The sequence below is a fragment of the Ambystoma mexicanum genome, chromosome 12, assembly GCF_040938575.1.
Source record: "Ambystoma mexicanum isolate Mex_15411 chromosome 12, UKY_AmexF1_1, whole genome shotgun sequence".
In the NCBI taxonomy this organism is placed as follows: Eukaryota; Metazoa; Chordata; class Amphibia; order Caudata; family Ambystomatidae; genus Ambystoma; species Ambystoma mexicanum.
The window spans coordinates 800,352,912-800,376,628 of record NC_090936.1 but is presented as its reverse complement, the minus strand read 5'-3'; the positions used below and the strand labels follow the sequence as shown (position 1 = coordinate 800,376,628).

General features: G+C 42.7%; 1 protein-coding gene across 1 annotated transcript in view; it reads right to left on the bottom strand.

Moving 5' to 3' along the window:
* ACSS3 (acyl-CoA synthetase short chain family member 3) overlaps nt 1-23,717 on the bottom strand; it is a 1,135,158-nt gene that overhangs the window by 933,162 nt on the left and 178,279 nt on the right. The window contains exon 2 of the mRNA XM_069629310.1: nt 11,743-11,887. Within this exon, the coding sequence (XP_069485411.1) occupies nt 11,743-11,887 (145 nt within the window). The remainder of the gene's footprint in view (nt 1-11,742; nt 11,888-23,717) is intronic.

Here is a 23,717-nt window from a genome sequence, read left to right as displayed (position 1 = left end):
TTGTCCCCCTCGGCACAATTAGCATTAAAATCTACCCCCACAATCATTGCATGATGATGACCCTCCACAAGCCATTTTTCAAATAGTTGATTCAAAATAAAGTGAAAAGGCTTAATGGAGTGCCTCGCAGGATTCCAGTAGAGATGAATCAGTAACAATTCAGACTTAGAATCAGAGAGTGTCATCCGAACTGCTAAATCCCCCTGAGAAGCAAACCGTAGGTCAGAGTTAGATTTTAGGTTAGCATATATAGCAATGGGCAAAACTCACTCGGACGGCCCTAGCAACCTCTACTGGCTGGCAAAGTAAGCATTGAGTACCCACTCAGATCCAAGGAAGAGGTAGTCATGGTGTCCTGGAAAAACTAAATGTTATAATTACGAAGAAGATTTGAACCATTCCACATTCGAGTGAGATTACTAAGACCACACACGTTCTAGGACAGCACCTTTATCAAATTCAGGTTAGGGCTGGATCAGGCACTGGGTAAGAGAAGCAAATGTTTTCAAAACTGGCTCTAGCCAAGACCAGTCTTGCGCCTCTCTCAGCAAAGACACAAGTGGAACCTTTGACGGTATAGAAGAGGGTGGCCGTGCCACAGGGGCATATCCCTGGCAATGTGAGTGGGTTTGAGTGAAGAAGATAACAGAAAAGCTTTGACCTCCTTCGCGGCTCTGATTTCAAATAAGTCATAGCCCAGGGAGTTCAAAATGGCCCTCTGACCGCAGGCCAAGTTATCCACAATTTCAGAGTGTAAATAAAACACCATGCGGTTGTTATTCTCCAAGGGAAGAGGGATCAAATCTATATCTTCCGAATGGAGAGACCTTAAAGGAGGAATCAAATTGAACATTTCTAAGGCCCTAGACCGGTTCAAGCTGGTGGTACCATGGACCCAAAGATTTACTTCCCAGCCTATGATTTAAGAAGCACAGGGATCATTTAAATTGATTGTTATCAAATTCGAATCCACCCCTGTCAGTGGTCCAAGATGAGAGACTGGGTGACACAATCTTGGGTTATGTTATCATGATTATACTGTGCACCAATACCACCCACGGTCAGTCTCCAGGAGCTCATGTGGCTCTACCTGAAAGAGGGTGGGGTTGGTTAGTGGGGGTAGAATTAAAGGATAGGTCCAGAACCAGGAGAAATTGTCGTCTGTGTGTGGTGGCTTGCAGATGGTAGGCCGTGTGCACAGGCTTGTTGTAACCGTACGGGTAAGGTCCAATGTCTTGGATGATTCTATGCGACTGTTATGATGTGGTGTGTGTATTTGCTTTATGTGTAGATAGGTAGGTGCTTAAGGTTGTGTGCACTAGATTGTTGGGTCTGTATGGGATTAGGTCCAGTGTCCGGGTTTGTTTGTTGTAAATGTGTGTTGCTGGTGTTTGGTGTGTGTTAGGTATAGGTTGGCTAGCCCTGTGGGTGTGTGGTGTTTGATTATGTATTTGAGGAAGTAGAAGCAGGGTGGTTAGTGCTTTGGCTTCTCGCTAGGTTCTTCTATATGGCTAGTCTGCACAATCCTTTCTGTTGTGACAAATGACTAATCTGCACAATTCTATCTAAGTGTGATGCAAGGTTAATCCTCACAGTTCTATATAGGTGTGACGCATGGCTAAACTTCATGAAATGGCTAAATCCTTTTTGTTAGCTGTCACAGATTCTCTCCTCTCTGCCCGCCAATTTAAAGATTCTTCTATTTTCATTCTATTGGATCTCTCTCTGCTGTCTTAGAGACTGTGGTTCATTCTCTCTTTTCTTCTATCTCCTCTTTTGGCATTACTCGTTCTGCCGTACACTGGTTTCACTCTTATCTCTATTTTTGCACTTTCTCAGTCTCTCCTGCTCATCTGCATCATGGCGTCCCCCAAGGCTTAGTCCTTGGCCCTCTTATTTTCTATCTATACACTGCCCCACTTGCACACATTATTAAATCCTTTGGTCTTTCATAACATTTCTATGCAGAGGACACTCTGATCTTCCTTCCTTTCTCACTTTTTTCAGATAATACATGGGGGATGAACACATGAATAATGTACAGGGGCCTTTAACTCTGCTTGGATTGGCTTTGAACCCCACCTTGATGCCAGAAACACGTAACTAATAGTGTTGCATCTTTTGTTGTAGAGAAAAATGTAAAAAGGGACGAGACCGAAATGAGCGTGGAGAGAGCCAGCCTGACCAAAGCCGCACACAGCAGAAGCCTGCACTGTAGCGCTGAGCCAATCCATCTTGGAGGCAAGGCCACATCCAATATGTGGTGGATAAAGGAATCCCAGAGCCAGTAGAATGTTGCCAAGTCCAGGAGAGCAGACAGCCCAAGGCACTGAGGTCTCGAGAAGGGAGAGACAGAACCACTGCAGATGCCAGCACCGGAATCAAAGAGTAGTAATATGTCCCAACAAAGAACCATTGTTCCGCAGCAACTGGAGGAGCCACCTCTCTAAACTCCATGAAGTAGTGGGGAAAACACAGAACCCACATGGCCAGTGAGGCTGGGTTATCCACACAGGGCTGAGGAGCCCAATTGACCCAGAGAGGGTAAGGACAGTGTGCAACCCACAAGGACCAGTGAAGCCGACCAGCCCACACTGGACTGAATAATCCAGTAGCCTGTGGAGGCATGTGAATAACGAGAAACAGACAAGCTAAAGAGCTAGAATGCCCATGCTGGGCTACCGGAGACCTAAAAAGACAAATACCTGGGTGGGTCGGACCCAAAACAAAGACCCCAAATTGGGGAAAGAGATACCCTAGAGAATCATAATGGCTAAAGGACCAGATAACCCATTCCAGGCTGAGAAACCAGCACCCTGGGTCGGTGAACTTGAAACAAAGACCCCACGAGGGGCAGACATCAGAGAATCAAAAGGTCTGAAGAAACCAAGCTACTCACGGAGGGCGCAGAATTAGCATAAGCCAAGACTGGCAGCAGAGCCAGAAGGTCCATGCTGGGCCAAGAAAATCCATTGCCTAAAAGAAACTGAGACAACCTTTCCTTTAGAGGTGAGCAAAAGACACACGTTGCAAAGTTGAATGACTTGCAAATCCAAATGTATTTAAGGAAAAAACATTACAATTTGAGTAAGACTTTGGTAAGGTGATCAGGTGTCCCCTTTGGTATAGCAAATCAAGGAACTTGTTTGAACTTCACGAGCAGGCCGAGCACTGAAAGGCCAAGAGGAGAATTTGAGAGACAATTGGGAAGTGGTCAAACACCACTCAGCACAAGTCAAGGAAGGGGGGAGTAAGAGCTCTTCTCCAGGCAACGTTATGTTTTCCTTATTTTTAGGGGTAGGGTCAGTCAGTAAGATAGAATAGATTTGGACATGGTTCATTTGTAAGATGCACAGACAAGTACTTGTTTGTTATTTTCTAGAATAGAGAAATGTCATCATAGAAGTAGGGATTTATGAGGCACTTTTACTTTAAGAACTACTTTAACTTTAAAAAAAGAGACACTTTAAAAAAGATCTTTTTGGTTTCCTATGTTTGATTTACACACTATCCACAACAACATATCGAATTGTCTGCTATTTGTTCAATCCTGGATTCACTCAGGTTTCCTTCACCTCAATCTGTCCAAAACAAACATTCTTGTCTTCCACTCCACTTCAATTTCTTCATCTCCCCCTCCCTCGTTCATCTTGTTTCTTCCATTCTGCATCTCTGTCTGCTTCTGCTCACAATCTGAGTCATCGTTGACTCTAATCTTTCCTTTTCTTCTCACATTTCTAGCACCACTCGCAGCTGCCGTTTTCAGCTTTTCAACATCCCTAAAATTCACCTGTTGTTGACATTTTACACTACTAAACTCCTTATCACTTCTGTGGTTCTACCTAAACTTAACTACTGCTCAGCCCATCTTATTGGTCTTCTGCCACTCATCTCGCGCCTTTACGCTCAATCTACAACACTGCTATTCACACCCTCTTCCAACTTCCCCTTTGAGCTTCTATTTATAATACTTAACACTCTATTGGCTTTCCTATGAATCTCGTGCCTAAATTTTGGAATACTTTACCCCTTTCTGTTTGTTCATCATCTTCCATGTATTCGTTTTGCTCTACTTCAAAAAATGCAATTTGCTGCCAGCAAATTAGATTGACATTTTCAACACAACTTCTGCATTTTATTGTAACGTTGTTTACAGATGTGCAGCGCTTTGGCAAAAGGGCTATATAAGTTCAATAAATACAAATAACATGTTTTTCATTTTTCATGTGTGCACTTTTGCATTTTACTGCATGATGTCTTTTTAAGTACCATGTACTCAAAATGCCCATCACATGAGATTTTCAACCTGCCATTGCGTCCTTAGGCTTACCTCCTGCCCTCTCAGGTCAGCAAAGGCCACACAAGGAATGCCCTTTTCCTGTGAAAGCGGCAGTGTAAGCATCTGACCATCTGCGCGGGCTGGGACTAACTGGTTCCAATCCAAGCACTGGCCAGGGGTATGTCTTTTTCTGGGCAGAAGTGGGGCAAGAGACTATTATTGGACAGCTATTGCCAGTTTTAATGGTGCAGATCATTTGCATTGGCAGGCTAGGGGTGACTCCATCTCAGATTTGGGCAAAAAAGACTCCTGTAGCCATTCTTCAGATCGTTGTTAGAGCAAAGACTACTAATAAGAAGAACTGCAACCCACTGAAGACATGTGGATGACCATTGAATACTTCCAGCCTTGCCTCCAGACAAGTTCTGATGAAGACCTGCCTCAGTGGAACAATCTCCTGGGCTTGTTGGACCAAGTCAAGACCCTAGAACGATGACTCAGATCTGTAGAGTCTTTGGAACTGTCAGAGGTACATTCTGTTGGCTTACTCCCTCCATCCCTGGCCTTGCTGGTGCAAGAAGTAAGTGGGCCTGGCACCTATAGGAACCCTAGTGGTTGTAGGGGATGAGCCTTCATAGTGGTGTTCACTACTCCATCTGTCACACAACAGTACTCCCACTGTGAACAAAATGCCTTCCTACAGAGTGAGCACCACTGTCAATTCTAAAACCAAAAGGAAGGTATCTAAATATGTGTCCCCAATCAATACCTAACAAGACCCCAGGGGATCTCTAGAAACTTAAAAAAATAACAGACCCTCAATACGCTAACTGTACATAAACCATTTTAATACATTACAATTCAATATCAAGAAATGATACACCTCAAAAGTCCATACAAAATAAACATTCATAAAAACTCTTTGCATACATAGATAATCATAAAATCAAATTCACCATTAGGCATCTATTGTACTATATGGTGACCTCTTAAACTTCGTAAATAGACTTGTAATAATAGCCCAACTTGTACAAGTGTCTGTCCTTTCGGCTTCAGTTCAAGACATTCATCAGGGGTAATTAGAACATCGAAAGTGTGACATATAGAACATTCTTTCTCCATGGTAGCTTCTTTCACCCTGGTTACTTGAAGGAAATCCCTTGGTAGAACTCCAGAGTTTCCTTGTTAATGTTGGCAAAAAACGACTAGATATGTCGTACTTTGCTGACCTCTTTCGAGTTAACAGTCCACCACCCTCTTTTTTTCCCTCTGTAGACTCAGTCAATATCCTTATCTCTTATTATTGTTCTGGAGGAGGACTTTCTTTATTTCCTTGTGTCGGGTCATACACTGCACACCCAATGGTGTGTATCGTGAATGCAAAGCTCCCTTAGGCTTTACTTTGGCTTTGTGGGATCCTAGTCACCACAGTAGAATCGTGCATAAGTCACAGTAAGCAGCATCCAACCACCAGAGAGTTGAATGGGCATAAGGTCTTGACCCTACCACTCCCCTGCCTGGTCATGAATGATGGAGGTCTGGCCAAGGAGCCTGGGCTTGAGTGGTGGGATTGGGAGAGGACCCCTAATCTTTGGTACTTACCATTGTACGCACATCATTGGAACATTTTACTCACTTGTTGGCTTTGCCAAAACTAGTTTTAACACTTCTAAAGACTCATGACACCTTACAAAGATTTCTTCTTGGGGCTTGGGACTTATAAGGGCATTAGGCCTACTCTTCTTACCAGGAGAGGATTACTGAAGTGGCCTTATTTTAGATGGCAGGGTAAGAGTGTTTTCATTGCTTTTCCAATATCTACCTTGAATTTTAGCTGTTCTGAATTATGTACTGGTTTTACTTGCTTTATTGCAAGCAGTGTTCCTATATTTCTTAAATTAATAATATCCAACTGTCTTAAAAGCAAATTAGTGCTACCTAGTAAAAAGGCCCACTGCGAATGTATGTCTGTTTATATTAGCAGATTGACAGTACTACCTACCTGTTATTTTCATTGCAAGAGTGTGTTCAGGCCTAATACTTAGTGCATTGTTATACTTAAGGTCTAATTGGATGTATTTCAGTGCCTCATTGTACCATTACATCACCCCCAATATTCCCCAAGTCTAAAGCCTTATTTCTCTACTACCTCCCTTCATTGAGTCTGGCTAGATCTAAGTGTATTTTCCCTGTCCACTATAATAGGGTGCCTCCCCCAGGGCAGGTTCTGATAATCCAGCTTAACAAGAAGGGATCATGTTAGTTAGCGACTACAAATTCCAGGCACTTCAACAGCCTCTTCCTCAGCTTCCTAGGCGTTTGTGTTCTGAATGATTTACTACCGGTTTTGGCTGCTTCTTGTCACTCTTTGGTGTTACTGCTTGTTCCATTCTCACTATCTCCTGCCTAAAAAAGACTGATGGCCCATTATTGTTGATCTTTTTATCCATTTTCCCTTCTATAATTCCATCTTGTGAAATTTCTTCCAATAGATCATCTGCTGTTGTTTTAGGTACTTGGAGTCTCTTCTGTTAACTCCTCAATGGTATCCTCTTTAGTAAATCTGTACGAGGTACCACTAAATTATACGCTTAGTGTGGCCTATGTTGTTGGCCACTTTTGTTGGATGTGGCAGTGTTTGGAAATGTACTTTGCTGCTTTTTATGCATATGCTCGGATGTGACTATATTTATCTAGATCTTTGCAGAGGCATATGATCCTTTCACTTGTCATACATTGCTTAAACCCTTATTTTTCATAATTTATTTCATCCAATCTTGTAATTATCTCCAGGGTACTAGTGGTTTTACATCACTTTTGTTTTGCTACATCTTCCACAATGTTCTTGGTGATGTCTTCATCTTTATATAAAATCAGAAGGTGCCTATTCATGCCAACACCAATTAGACATTTGGCTCCATTTGATCCAGAATTTGGTGTCATCTAAATAGAGCTGGGGCTCCTCTAATTCCCGGTTGTAAGGTACTATATCACCTTTGATCAATGGAGCACAGTTCTTTTTAAAAACTTCTTTATTTGGTTTATTTTATCACAATCAGAGTGGTAGGTGCTTAAACTGTCACACTGGATCCCAATATTGGGAAAATATCATACAATTCCTCCAACTATTAACAGGTGATTGCAAATAAATGGCCTTTTGCCATGCATGCTATGTAGAACTCTGAACCACATGTGATGTCCAGTGAAGAGCAGGCAAACATCGGATTATAACCTAATCCGCCTGTCAATTCTAAGTAGCTGAATAGTCTGCACCACCCAAAAGGCTGTTCTAAAACTCTCAACAATTATGCGAGGGTCCAGAATTTTTCAGTGAAAGTGTTCTACCACGAGGGCAATTTAGAAACAAACCAAAAACTTGAATATTATCCGAAAAGAAATGTTTCAAAATCAAGCATTTTGTGGGATAAAAAAAGAAATGTAATCAATAGAGGACACTTGTTTTGTTTTTTTGCATTAAAAAAAACACAGTCTCACCCTCTGAATGCCATTGATAAAATATACATACATCCATTTAAAAACACACAAGAAAGTAGTCATTAATGAAATACAATTTTAAAAGAAGAGCAACTAATATAGAGTATTTTCCTCTTATTCATTGCTTCTTTTAAGAGCGATTTTTCAATTCCCTAGCATATGCTTCAGCTCGCAATTTGATATCAAACTGTCCTTCAGGAGACTGCTCTCAATTTTCGGTGGCCTGCAACTACTTCTGGATAGAAGTGACCATGCATAAGTTTCTGTTATTTCATTGATGTGCTAATAGCCACAATTAAAAATACTTAGTGAAATTAAATAACACATAATATATCACAAAGAATATCAAAAGTCACATCAATCAAATACTACAACTTTTTTTTAAAACAAACTGAACATAATTGAATGTGGGCTAAGCTTACATTCGAAACATCAGACAACTAAGGAGAAGTACATAGAGAAACCCGACTGCTTTATGACATCACCATTTTTTAAACATCGAATCCGAAGAAGCATCCTGTTGCCACTGAAGGATGACGAAGTCAAGCGGTCAATTTAAACAGCACTCGAAGTATGCCTCAAGATGCACATCGAACAAGACGTGAGGACACACAATTATCAAAATCCTTCCACTTTTGTGTGAACCCATCAAAATAACGTTCACAGTAATCTTTAGGGAAAATTGTGAAATTATAAATTATGACATACATGCCTCAAATCAGCAGGTATTAGTGAACACTCAAATGTATGTCACACAAATCCATGCCCCATGTCAGTAGAATACTCTGAATGGTGCAGCCCAGTAAAGGTAGGAGACAGTATTAAGTGCCAAAAGAAGAAAAGAATAAGAGTAGAGCTAGAAAAACTCTAGATGAGGTACCAGAATCAAGAAGGGTAAGAACATGCAGATAATGTACTAACCTGGATAATTCAATGGGCAGAGTGCTTTCTGGCCAATGGCGCTGCCCTCTAAGGAAGGTTATGACAGATGCTCTGCCATTTATGCATTCCCTTTAGTCCTATATCAGTAACTTTATCCATAGTGCAACAATAAACAAGCATTGACATGCCAACAGTTTAGGCCTTTTTGTAGGCATGGGAAAGGCACTTGCCTGGCACTGCCATAGTGGTATTAACTGGCCATTGATGGTAGCAGGTGCAAAATGGTGCGAGCACATGGGCATCTAATAGCAGTGCCTGGCAAATGCCTCATATTTATACACACACGCCAAAACTGTTGGTTTTGCCAATGCTTGTTTTTAACAGGACTTCAGTGAATGACATGCTTAGTGCTTATAAATCGAGTGGCTGAAGGCAGACATGGTCAAGCCATTTTAATTACACCAGCCACCTGTTTACAGCTCCAAATAAGTCATTAACTGTCAGAAGACTGCTTTGCAAAAAAAACAATGGCAGGCACTTTGAGTGCAAGGCTTGTTTAAAGCGAGCTTAAAGAGCTCCCAGAAGGATGGTGGTTGGGCAGGGATGGGCAAAACACCCTATCCATATTTGTACTCTAATGCAATCGTTTTAGCTTATAGGTGGTGCGAAGGTGTCACCTAATGGCCCAAACTAATAGAAAATGATTAGCAAGGATACCTTACTCATCACAAATTATTAACTCTAGCTACAATCGTCTTACTGCTTATTCAGTGGTAGGGATGCCTACCAGTGGCCCCCTGCAAAACCCTGTGCCCCCCTTGTGCCCCCTACCTAAAACGAGCAGTGACCATGTTCTCCCCCTACTTTTGTCTGTGCCCCCCCCTACTTTTGTCTTCAGCCCCCTCTGTGCCCCTCCTAAATTTGATTCCTGGCGATGCCACTGATGCCTACAACACATCTAAAGGCTTGTTGCATCCTGAGGATTCTACATAATGCCAAACCATACAATCTATGTTGGTCGCCAGTAGGAATCCCCTTTGTCAAGGGGCCTGCATGCACATGACACACATTTAATGATATCATGAGGCCAATCAGAGGTGCAAACTTATAAATGGCTTAAAGGATGGGTATTAAGGGGTTTGAACGCTTATTGGTGTGCCAACGGTTAATAAGTATAGAAGTACGAGTACGAGTCTAACACAACTATTATTTCTTGGATCATCCTACAAACCTCAGGCACACATTTGAGTTAACTTGAGAAACTGAGTTCCAAGAATCATGCGCTCAAATGTTATGTTAAGTGATTGGAAATTATTTTATAATTATATCGTTGAAAGCTTCTTGTACAATTCATAGGTTAGGGTTACAGTTGTACATTGATCAGTTTTATACATTTAAATGTTATAATTATTAGACACATTAAGCACTGATAACATTAGGTTATCCTCAGAATAGATCGACATTGATCAATATATTATGACATTGTACTTTTCAATCATTTGAAAACAAATTGTATTCCTTGCCATCAACAAATGGTTTATACAATTCAACTATAAATTGCTCTGGACAAATTATTAACCCGTTAAACAATGCACAATTTACAAATGAATCACTAATAACATCAAAAGTTATACTGAACAAATTAAATCACTAATAACTCCAACATAACTCCAAACGACACCATTTTACAAAATGGAAGCCACCAGCATTTTGTACACTGTGAAACCTGCTGAACTAATTTTCTTTATATGAAGGATAACTCCTTCATTCTACAAGTTGCTCATATGAATTATAATAAATCCTCTGGACCGATGTTTGGACAATACAATGCATAATTTCGGGAGGACTCGTCCACTGAATACAAACGCAACTAAGTCCAACTGGACTGTAAGACACATTAAAATTGCAGAAATTACCTACTCTTTCTAGAATTAAATATCAAGCGTTTCTCTTTGATTCTGAAATAACAACGCCTGCTAACTTACTGGAAGATTTCGAACCTAGTAGGGGATCAAACAATAAGTGAATAGTGAAAGAGACCGCAGATCTCAATAGCATTAAAAGAGCTGAGCAAGGTGAAACACGTGTTGGCTTTATTAGTGATTAATTTCTCTAGTATCAATGGTGAGGTTATTAGTGATTAATATATGCATTGTTTAATCGGTCACTGGTTTACCCAGAGCAATTTATGATTGAACTGTATACAAAATTCACTTGTTGGTGGTGAGTGATCAGAATAGGTATTCAAATGATTGAAAAGTACTTTGTCAAAATATATTGATCAATTCCAATCTATTCTGAGTATAAATTAATGATATCAGTGATTTACTTGTCAAAAAATGTTGAAAAGTGTTTAAAAAAAATGAAATGTATAAAGCTGGTCAATGTAAAACCTTATCAACCACCTATGACATATGCAAGAGGCTTTCAATTATATAATTATAAAATAATTTCCTATAACTAAACATAAGAGTTGAGGCATGATTCTTGGAACTCAGTATCATTATAAATGGCTTGGTAGTCACTATCCCTCTCCCACTCATCACCTTCCTGTCTGCGCCTGATTTCTGTGGTCATGTTCTTGTCTGGCATTACAACCTCCTCCGATGCCTACATCAAAATGGATGACATGTTGGCGGCATTCTAGTTTGTGGATTCCAGTACACGACCCCTCGCAGTAAGGCCTGTAAACGCCAGTGAGCATTGATTACATTATGTTTCACATAGCAACACTATCACCAGCAACCCAATTTCAGAGTGCCTCGTAATTGATGTTACTTATTCCATCACATGCGGTTTTGGAAGAATGAAGGGCTGATCTGGCCCAGCCAGGGATTCGAAACCGGGGTGCAAGGCGCCGTCCGTCCTGTTCCAAGGCGAGCACATCATGCTTAAGCAATGCTTGCAGCTCTCACTTTGGGTGAGCGTTAAAGCTAGAATACCAAAACGCTCCAACCAAATATAGTTGCCTTGCTCATTTGATTTTTTGCACTGCAGTTCAGTTAGGCTTACACAGTTCTGAACTGGTACTGCCCTTAATTCCTAATGAAGTCGATTTTGATTGTGTGGCAATAAACTGCACATACCTGTTCATGCATCTCTCTATAGGTGATGATTTCTTGCGTGTTGGAGACAGGACTGTCGTGTATGACAGCAATGCGGTCCCCGTGTCCATTTTCCACATGACGGTCTACAGCATTGTAGCAAATATTGAGCTCCCCATCCACAAACCTAAAGAAAAGGCAGAAAATGAGTCAACACAACTTCATGATCATCTTGCACAACGATCTGCATATCAAAATGGCAGAAAGCAGGCTGTGCACCTAAGCTGAATATTGGAATGAGCACACCTCTCGCTGTATCAACATGCAAGTGCCAAATGTGCAAAAAGAAATGCTTGCTAAAGACTGATGGAGCAATACGCAATGCGAAGAAAGGAGCTTGGGTTTACCCTTAAAAGAGCACCTGCTTTATAAAACCATATGCTGTAAAAGCCAAGCCACTCGTGCAAATAAATACAGCTTCAACATATTTGAATTGTTTAGCAGTGTACAAAGAAAATGCTAATGACAAGTCAAACAGAAAAGGCCATAAAGCTTGTAACACCATAACCTGTGATCGGCAATGTTTAATTAGACGCCTGTCGTCCTCATCTCTTCTCCCCAATGTTTCTTTCTTCATGTTCCCTCTCTTTCACTTGCCTCTTTCTAGTTCTAAAGTCTCCATCTTTTTCCTGCACATCTCCTTCGTTCGCCAGTCCCCATTTCCTGAAAGATTCACTGCTGTGAACATAGCAGAATATTGTATGCACAACACATAACCTAAGTGAGTGGTTTATAACGTGTTTACATGATTTATTCATTTCTCCCTTATATTTCTTGTGGAATGCACATGATTCTGTGGGCGCTTACTCCTAAATGCACCCACAGCTTTCTCTTTGCTGCTTTTATTTCAATTCTGACGAAACCACCAGCTCAGTCAAATCACAGATTCTCCTTACTGCCTGCTTTGAGAATCCTGGATGTTACTCTGGAGATTTTCTCATATTTGAAGGCCTCTGTGTTAGTCCTTTAAAACGAAATATGCTGAATCAATACCATTTAGTTAGTAGAGAATGGATCTCATCTTTTGACCAAATCTCCAAAATGCTGGAAAGTTTGCGCCAAAGTCTTTTTTTTCGTTTTTCGTCCTGGGTAATCAGCCACCATGCTCAGTGCACTTCATTAGACTGTGCTCATTTTCTCCTTTCTGAACGGGCCCGTCTCCCATTTCAACTTTTTAAAGTTGACAGGTGTTAAGACGGATTTCTGAACTCTGTCCTGGTGGCGCAGAAGTTCAGAAGGCCAACCTAATTACTTGGAACAGGGTAACCTCTGGACAAGCCAGACCAATCAAGGTAGCGATCGCGGCGGTCAAGACTAGGTCTCAAGAGGGGTGAGGGTGACTGAAAGCCCGCAATGAGCACAGAAAGCAAGAGCGCTGACAAACTACTCCAAACAGTTGTTATATCAAAAATAGATACACATTTATTTTAAGGCCTTTAAAACAACGACCGTAGCGAGAAAATCACAATAACACAGTATTAAGCCAACACATACCAAATCAACACAATATATATACAAATACACAGTCGCAAGCGTTTAAAGCACGAAATATGTAGTCCACCTGAAAGGGAAGGAAAACAGGCAGTGCGATAATGCTTTCGACTCAGTTCGCCTTCATAGGCACCTAACTAGATGGAAGTCCGAGCCCTACGAAGAGTGGAGCCTTGCGCTCAAAGTACCTGCCACGCCGGTGCCGACGGGCACAAGGGGAAGCTCTTCGGAGGAAGTCAGGCGGTTCACGTTAGTGCACAGCAGAAGAAGAACAGGTTCCGCAGCTCAAGCGCAGCCTCCACAGCGGGTAGAAGCAGAGCGCGAGCGCGGCAAAAGGGTGCTGTTTTTACACAGCAAGGAAAAGCAATGGGATACTGCAGGAGGGCGACCAGATCCTAGATATACTACTCACCGGTCCCCGAAGCAAGCAGACCCAGGCTTCTCCACGATAGTTTCAGCAGCTGGCAGGTTCAGAAGAGCAGGGAACGCCTTGTGGTCGTGTAGAGCAAAAAGACGTCCCAATCGACGAAACCAGCACAGTTTTGTTGCCGCACAGGACAACGGAGCGGCCGTGCGTATTCGAGCCCAATGAACACTCCTCCCTCCAGACCTGGGGACGCCAAGCGTACGAAGCGTGGGAGAGTGACAAGGACTCGCAATACGACACAACCTCGCGGCGGTTGCAGAGCCAAACCCCTTGGTAAGCTGGTCAGTCAACTGGATGGCCCAGAGACGCTTCCGAAGGCTTACTTGGCAGGAGATGGTTGAAGATGCCGGGAATAGCTGTTCCTGCTATTCCAAAGGTCGAAGCACCAGTACAGGCCTTCTGGTTCGATCAAAGGGGGACAGGGGCTCTCCGGACGACAGCAGTGCAAAGGAGGATTCCTTCAGCGGGTCACCAGCGATTCCTCGGTCCAGCCTCGTAGTTGCAGGATACTTGGCTCCTGTATTCCTTCGTTCGTGAGAACTCAGGAGATCGACATGGTAGTGGTGTTTCCAGCCCCCTCTTATCCACGGTTCCCTTCGCGCCAAAACGGAGGGGAGCCAATGGGAGATCCGCTCATCAAAACACATACCATACGTGGACCAATCACGGACCACGGTGGTCCCAGGCATTCACACCACCCTAGACTCTCTGGCACCCAGGATGTGTATTGGGACCAGACATCCCAGCCCACACCCTGGAGGCACACAAACGACATGTAGAAGCCCGCGAAAGCAACCACGTTTCGCGGGAAAGTACATGCCCAAATAAGGAAGGCCCCGGGTCGCCGGACCTGGGGAAGGTGAAGGGGGCAAGACGGACAGTGGACAGGACAAAGGAGCCTCGCGGCCTGGCCATTTTGGGAGCCAGGCCACCATTTTGGGTTCAGTGCAAAAACGTGCTCAGAACGCCAAAAGGAGCTCAAAATAAACAAAACGATCGCTGCCACCAGTCCCGTCCCTGAATGACTTGCACCGATCAAATACCATCCTAAAAGAGTATCTAGGGCCTGTAGAAGGCTAGAGACCCAAGAGAGCTGTAACTTAGCTTACAGTGCCCTCTTGTGTCGTGTTGCACTAAAGCTGCGACACGATAAAAGAAACTACGGGAAACCACGTTCCCCGGTACTGACTGTCTTAAGGGCATGTCAGTTTCCCCGTAAGAAAGGAGCGAAAGCCCAGAGAAGTGCGGCAGAAGGCTGTACTTCTCTGGCAAAGTCAAGAACAAGGTTAAAAACAATAGCAAAAAGTTTAGGGGTTGCCACATGGAAGGAAAATTCCCTACAATTACGAAATCTTTCCTAACAACAGGTACGCTGGGGAATTGGTAGTGCTTCTACACTCCCGCACTATCCACGCAGGCTTCAACTGTTACATGCCCTTTTAGCATCGTGCCAATAATTGTGTTTTGATTCCTAATTGAGCAAACCTATTGATTTGAATAGTGGTGTGGCGGGTCAGAAGGATAAGACAGACCTGGGTTCACCGTGCTTCAACTGTGTTTATTAAAATTAAAGAGACAAGGCCTAACTTTCCCATAACTAACGGTTACCATACCTAACACAACTCTAAGTAGGATGCTCATCGTCAGTGTACAAGCCCAAAGCATAAGTCCCTATTCAGTCACAAAATTAACCCCTTCTGACCCTACCACTAATTCTAAAAAAATAAAGACCAGGAGAATGACTCCCCTTCTCCTGGGGTTGGAAAGGTTACTTCCCAAGAGACTTACTCCGCTTTAATATGAAATATTCAAGTAGTGTTTGGCTATCTTTTTCACAAGTTGGTTCAGTTCTTTGACAGGACGTTTCCACATCCTGTTGGATAATCATTTTAGATTCCTCAAAGTTTGTTAAACAGGTGTATTGACCCCCAACTTCTTCTGTGTCTTGATTCTATAAGGGATAGTCTCTCTTGCTCCTTTGGTATTATACTATCCTCAAGGCTGTTGACCAGTAGATTCTTCTCTGGTTGCTGTTGACAATCTCTTTCTCTCCTAGTAGTATGGGTTTTGCTCTAAGAGACACAGGGGTTGATTCATGGAATTATTTGTGCCAAAAAACGGGGATTTGTGCGCCATTCTGCCCAGAAATCCCTGTTTAACAAATGGGGATTTGCGGGCAGAATCGCGCACAAATCCCTGTTTTTCGGCGCAAATAATTCCATGAATCAGCCCCTGAATGTTATGTCTCCAGGTTTCTCTATTACCACCCCTGCGATCTGTGTAATGTACACACGGTTTGGATTCACTCTATTTATGCTCTTCGATATTATGGGGGTGAGTATATAAAGAGTTATGTAGTTATATTCACACTTTTTAGGCTTCTCAGCACTACTGGGACGAGTATGAGCGGTCCCGTAGTTATTTGTACTCTTCTTATTGTCTCTGTTAGGCAGAATCATATGCAGCACCCTTTGGGAACACTACACACAATTAAAACTACAAGTGTCAGTACAATTTCACCTTTGGTAAAAGCCTGTACTACACAATAATGTGGTAGCAGTGACTGAGCAGCCAGACTTATCTCAAGAGTAAAGTGAGCAGTACAAGAGGTTACACAAAGGACTAGCAATCACAGTGATTCAAACAAACACTTACTCAAGGTTTCTTGGTAAAAGAATATAAATTCATCTACACAGTCATTTGGAAAACATTCCACTAGCAAGAGCATCTCAATATCACAATCTAATATACTACAATACACAACCAATCAGTTTCTGAACAAGTTCAGCTCCCCTGAAGTGGGAGCAAAATGGCACTTCAGTTACTTTAAAAAGGGGTAAAAAGACAAGGTTTAAAAGAGTCATACAACCCCCGCCCTTTTTTCTTCCTCCACTTATCAGACCTATCCTGTCTGCTGCCTTAAACCTAGCACTTGCAAATTGCTGGCTGAACTACCACTGTTTCTTGCCTTTATTATTTATTTATTATTTATCTGTTTCTCCCCTGCTTCGCACTTTCCACTTCTCACCCCTTCCATGCACTTTTCCCCTCCCCCTCTCACATGCACTTGCGTGTTCTCAATGTCACTGGGCCTAGTAAGATCACTGTTTTGTTCTCCCCTGTTCCCCTCCCTTGCCTTGTCGTGCTCTGAAACACCGCCGTCCCATTGTTTGGTATCCCAATCAACCCCTGCGGACTGAGAAGGCAATCACTGTTGCCACCTTAGGGGTATTCACTCTCCCTCTTCTCTTTCGATACTTATAACGGGCAACCCTTACAGCCGCTCGCTCGGCCACTGCCTGATATTTATCTGCCTTATCATGATACAATTTCATCTGAAGTTGCTGCATTAACACAATCTGTTTCTCAGTGGCTAGCTTTTTCCAACCTCTGGATATCCGCCTGCATTTCTACATTCTGCTGATGCATCTTTCTGAGCGCATGCAACAATCCAACCTTTTCCGCCCAAAGCTGAGCACTCCTTTCCCTTCTTTACGCGTACCTGTTGCAAGCAAGCCGCCACCTCAGCCAGACTTGCCTCTCCTATACTCGTATCCCAAGTCTGTGCAAGTTTATCATATGGACTTGTATGGAGTTCTGACCCACGTTTGGACTATTATGCTACAACATTTGGTGCTGTGGGCTTAGGAAATCCAAGATGGCCGAAAAAGCCCACATGTGCGCCAGAATCTATGAAAACCGCGCAGTTGTGCACACTAAAATGGTTGCCTAACTTGCCACCCACCAGTGCGAGCAGGATGGGCCGGGGTGCCATGAGTGAAATGTGTGCCAAAGGAAAAACCGCACTTTAAAATCACCTTTTGTTTCTCTGAATGCCAGCTCAAAATGCCTATTTGCAACACATCCAAAAATCTCACTGAACACCAGCGGACATCTGGCAGAATAAAGTCTTCTGGGCATACAAAATCTGGAAAGAGGATGAGCCTAAAACAATGTTCATCACAAGACTGGCTGAGCTGTGGATTTCAGCAGTTTAAGTAAATTTGGACTGAAAGACACTAAAAATCTAAATGTTTAAAAGAAATGAGTGACCTACTTTTGAGTGTCACATAGGCTGCAATTGTTTAAATGTCATAGTTTTAAACTTAGAATCAGCATTCTAGCTGCATATGTAAAAAATTGTTAGTTATTTGAATGCAGAAAACTGGGGAACAGAAATGACATGTGGCTAAAAACTGGCTTAAAGAGATTCCAATTTTGCCTGGCAACTACCCACATCAGGAGTGAAACTTGATTCACAAGTAACTTCCCAGGCCTGGCTGTTTCCTGCTGGCCACACTAAGGATATGCCATCTCTCTGATAATTGAATTAAGGGGAGCCCCCACAGAATAAAGGAGCTCTGAACAATGCAACCCCCTTCACCCAGGCAGATGGTTTATTGCAGATGTCGTAAAACAGCTTCCTCTTGGCAGAAGCTGGGAGGGGCAGGGTCTCTGAGCTTAGCAGAAACTGGAAAGACTGGTTTCTGTACCATGTGACCTGAAAAGACACACCCCTGTAGTCAGAATATGGTTTTAGAAAAAGATGGATCATTCATAGAGCGGACTTGTGAAAATTATTTAAATGATACCATAATTCTTGTGATTTTTCTGCCCACATTTTAAGACGTGTTAGGACCCGGTGGTATGTTCAGGGGGGTTTTAGCGGAAAAGAGGATATTACTCAAAATGTGTGCATGTGAAAAATCTGACACTTCATCAACTAATGTCCATACTCCTTGCGCACATGTGTGTAAATTTGGGTTAATGTCCGATATTGCGAAACCAGTTAAAAAGTGCAAATGTCGCCATTTCTGAATGCAAGCTCCCAGGAAGAGCAGATTTGGACAGGGTATACCTCCTGTGATGCATGATGGGTGCATGTAATTTCAAACCACTGTGTAGCTATGAAATATGTCTTTTGGGTCAAAATATAGATTGTGTGTAATTTGACAGGGGTGGGTTCTCTGTACCATAAACAGACCTCATCATGATGACACTTCATTTCATTCCCCCAATCAAGTGGAATAGGATGAAGTGGCCAATGACAAGTGGAGAGGGGTAGAGCCTAGTGATGCTGCACACACACCCATTTTCAAAACACATAAAAGCAGACAGACAGGACAGATAGGGACCTTCAAATCCATTTGCTGCGGGACGCTCTGCCGGGGAAATCCATACTTTACCTCCATCAATCTCTAGAGAAAGCTGTGCAGAGAGATCCAGACTTCAAATCCATCAATCTCCAGAATCCAGAGAGGCTAGAGAGAGAGCTGACCCAGATCACTGTGAAGTGCAGAGACCAGACCAGAGTCCAGTCTAAAACCTGACCAGATCCGTGGCGAGGCCCATTCTAATTCAAGAATATAGTGTGAGTACCTAGTAGAACTGTGCAGAACCAATCTCTTAGTTAAAATAATATAATTCAATCCTATTTTAATCTAAGTATAACTGTCTCCTAACTGTCACCTGTCATTTGTAAAGCTGTCACCTGTCATTTTCTAGTTGCTAGCTGTCACTTGTCTTTTTGAACTTTAAAATTTCAAATCTGAAAAACGACCTTTATTCAATCGCTCATATCTCCGGGACCGTTTGTGCTAGAGACTTGCAGTAACTTTCCTCTGAAAGCTGAGAATCGTGGCTTTCCTACGAACCTAGAACCGCATAGAACCTACCCCCGATACTTTTGCTGTAATCGCGAAAAACGCACTCGCGAATTTGCCGCGATTTGCAAAATGTCTTCACGTGTGAAAACAGCAGTTTTCTTGCTTTCATTTGCCAAAAATTCGTTTAACCTGCTAGTTACTCCTAGATCCTTGCTAAAGTGAGCCTGAACTCATCCCAAGTATATTTCACTCACCCTGAACCTCCTAGAGGGAATTAAAAGCATTTTAGCATATTTTTCACTTCATTGCCAGCACATATAAAAGCATTTTGGGCCTGTGTTTCCAACTTCTGTAGTGTAAGCTTGCTGGGGTGAACTGAATTACAGTTGATTGCATTTCTGAGAACTGTGTACTTTCCTTCCATTTCCTTGCATTGCATAAAAGGGGGGGTGAATTGCCAGAGAAAAGTGATTACATTGTTTTGTTGAAATCATATTGAGTATTTTCTGTATTGCATTTTCATTCAACATTACATCCATCTGAACTTATATAAAGCATTCTCTACCACCTTCTTCTTCTGTTCCTATTCACAAGTGTGCTAGTGCCAGATTCTCCGTTGTTAATCTTTATCATATCAGATTAGGTGTGATATTCAATTATTAAATTATTATAAAGTGTGATATCTATATCTATTGTTTAAATTATCAAATAAACCTTTTAACTTGCAAAACAGAACTACTTCTTGGCTCAGTGGGGTCAGGGGGAGTCCAAGAGAGGGGTGTTATATAGGGGTAGTCATCCAGAACGCATGAACTGGACATAAAGATATATCAATAAGGGTTTCCATTCAGTATCCCAGACTAGGCATTGACTTAGCTGTAGTGTTGAATTGAATCCTCTTACAGACTCTTTGTCCACCCTGGGATCATCACTTTGGGACAAGCTCTGCCTGCAGAACTCCCCTTTTTCCTAAATAAGGAACTCATGGTTTCAATGGATATTTCAAGTCCCCTACCAAAAACCTCAAATACAATCACACAATTCACAAACTCAAAAAGAAAAACCCAAGGAATTGCCTGTGTCCAAGCCTCAGATTCATTTGTTATTTGAAACCAATGTCATCACAAATACTCTGCTCACAGTGCCACTATGTTTTGCTTTTCAGATACGTGTAAAGCTCTCAGAATTACCCTATTACACAGACTAAAAGTTCTTGGACTCCGGAAGGCAATAACGTGCACTTGGACCAATAATTAGCAAGTAATTGGCTCTTTATTCACACGTTCTAAGCATACATAAAACTATAAAATAAATGCAACTGGATATACATAGATACATGAACAAGGACTAACACAAGTATACATCACAGAGCAGTCATAGAACAAAGCTTCATCTCCACCGCAGCAACACCATCCAGTCCCAAGGCAGGTAGGCAGAGAGATATTTCTTAAACTAACGGAGCGTCCTCCTTCTCAGTGAGACTTCATCACCCTGGGTTCGAATTCTCTGTCCCCCCCCAATGGAATACCTCTATTTTTTAAGGGGGGCGAATCCCGGCCCCCATAGGTTACCGACTGCCCCCGGCCGAAGGACAGACAGCAGGTATTGGAAGTAAGAGTGGAAAAATCCAGACAGTGGAAAAAACCAGCTTGTCTCCCGCGCTCCCGTTCCCAGAACCCCTTATCAATGTACCTGCACATCGCTGACTCCCCTCTTGGCTCGTCCTTGAGAGAACCATGCGCAAACTATCATACACAGTAAACTCCTCTACTTTGCATTAACATAATGCAACCGCTGCCGAAATCATGCCTGCCTCCTAACCGAGCTTGATTAAATATGGAATTTCATTGTGGTCTGGAAGGGAATGTCCAAAATGGCTGTGCACCGGCGGCAGGTTTTTTAGCTCATTTTTGCACATGCACTACAAGAATAAAGAGACTTTATTAAATAAGCCAAGAGAAGTGATTGGAGATTGTTATAAGACTAATCTTACTCGTCTTAGTCAAGATAAAGACACACCAATAGTTAAACTTCAAGAAGTGAACAAGAATCAATATTGTACTATTTAGTCTCATATGAGTAAAGCCTAAGAGAGGACATTGGAAAGACAGACAAATAAATGGTGGAACTGTTTATCCCAGGAAGAGAGAAGCACCATTTCTATAAGAAGAATCAAAAGGAATGAGACTGAATCCAAAAGGATAATCATCTAAGAAAGGCAAGTCCAAGTCAAATCATATGTGAACTGCATGAACTAATCACAACCGTAAACAGAGGTTACTTGAAGATGAAGGACTGAAGAGTTTGCAAGAAACAAAACCCACAACAGGAGAAGGGATTCATCCTCCTGTCCTTAGTAGTAGTTGTACTAGTAGGGTCAGTTTGGTTAGTTTTGGACCATGGAGAGTTTCTGTTAAGACATTTCAGTGATGACTAACAATCACCTTAGTTAATTGTGTTAGGTAGGGACGCCCTGTAGAATAGGGAAAGTTAGTCCTTGTTCCTTTTCTATAATAAATGCAAGTATAAAATGGTTTATCAGAGTCTTCCCCCTTTTTCTGACCCACCACACACCTCACACAGATAGGGTGAATGTGTGGTGATAGTTCGTTGCTGTAAAATGTGTTGAGGAAAACGGATCACTCATGACTCGGTGGATTGCTGAACACTTTACTAGTAGAAGGCAGGGACAGCACGAGGGACAGCACGAACCAGACAGCAACACGAGACAGAAAGTACTGTGCGTCCCCTTCCCTCCAAGCCCCATCATGCTTTCCAATGTGTGGGGTGGTCCCAATAGGTCAAGGTTGCACACTAAATTCATCCTGCTATCAAAGACCAAAGCCTGCAATCTTTCATGTAAGCCAGTGTTATCAATGAGGTCACCCGGTCGTAAATCAGTTAGTCAACGTGCCTATACCCCTTAAAGATTCCCATATGCTTTGAAGCAAGTAAGATCATTAGCGCTGCTGTGACGACTTCTGCTCCCCTGTGTCGTTTTTCTTAAGAAGTTGTGAGTTTAGATCCAGCATGCATATGCCAAAAGGCAAACACGTCAGAAGTGAGAGATGAGTAAGCAAGCATTCCAACAAGCTAGGCGAGAGGCTTTCATTGTAAAGATATGCTAACTACAACCTACAGTCTCTACCTCGCAAAAGCAGGAAACGTTATTTAAACATGGCAGTTTACGGGACCTAGTCACTGTAATACTCCAGTGCCAGGCACGGTTAGTACATACAATTTCTATTTCCCAATTGTCCTCCACAATCCTCTGTCCGCCCCTCTTCCCCCCCCCACTCTTTGTCACGTACTTCGTCTAGTAGATCTTCCTCTGTCCTAGTATGCTAGTTTTGTTGTTAGATCATTCAGAATCTTCAAGGCCTAAGAATGACAACTGTATTCCCTTGTTCCCTTCATACCTTGAAGCGCTTTGAAGCACTTCATTTAGCACTTTACAAATGAACACCTAAAATTCACAGTCCCCTCCTATGAGACCTTCACTCCAGTAGCATTACACTCACCTCTAGAGGAACAAACATCACATTCCATCAGGTCATAACACTTGTTCTTCAACAGTAAAGCACTTGAACAGGGTGTGACACTTCAGAACATGTGTTACATAACCAATAGTAAAGGCTTTTGCCCACCATTGACAGAATAGACAGCCTAAGATTATGACACTGACTATGAGGAGGATCCGTCTAATAGACCTCGCCCCTTGAATTCCAGTTGCCCCCTCAAGCTACATCCCAAAAGGACCAGGAGGCCTCCTGCCTAGTGTGCAGGAGGCTTACTGTGTGTTGAATGAGAGTATTGATGTCAGATATATTGCTTGCATAATCTGGTATACAAGTCCAGGGGCCTCATTACGAACCTGCCAGTCCGGAAAGAACAGTGAGAATAAAACCGCCGCCACTGTTGTTTCTGGACCGGCTGATTAAATGTCCTGCAGGTGGGAGGTGTCACTCCCGCCAGGTCTGACCGGGCGGGATTCACACCACTCGCCTGCAGGTGCAAATGGAAACACTGGCTCCATCATAGAACCGGTGTTTCCATTGTCCCCATCCCCATGGAGTCCTACCGGACTCCATGGGAATGGGGATTTACAGAATTCCGCCTCTGGTATTCCGGCGTCACCGGGGTCGTAATTCCCCAGTGATTCCGGGAATCACAGAGGTGGAATGGTAATATGGGTCCGGCGGTAGCCTGCCGGTTTTTCCGGCACATTACCACCGGACTCATAATGAGGCCCCAGGACTCACTCTTTATGACTACACAGACGCCTTCCTGGGTGGCCTGAGTGGCCAGAACCATGACTTATGTCATGCGGTTCTGAAGAACCATGGTTCAGGGGGGGCCACCTGTTGCCAGGATATTCTGGTCAAAAGCAAAAGTACCATTATTAATTACCACACTTGAATCAGTGGACAGAT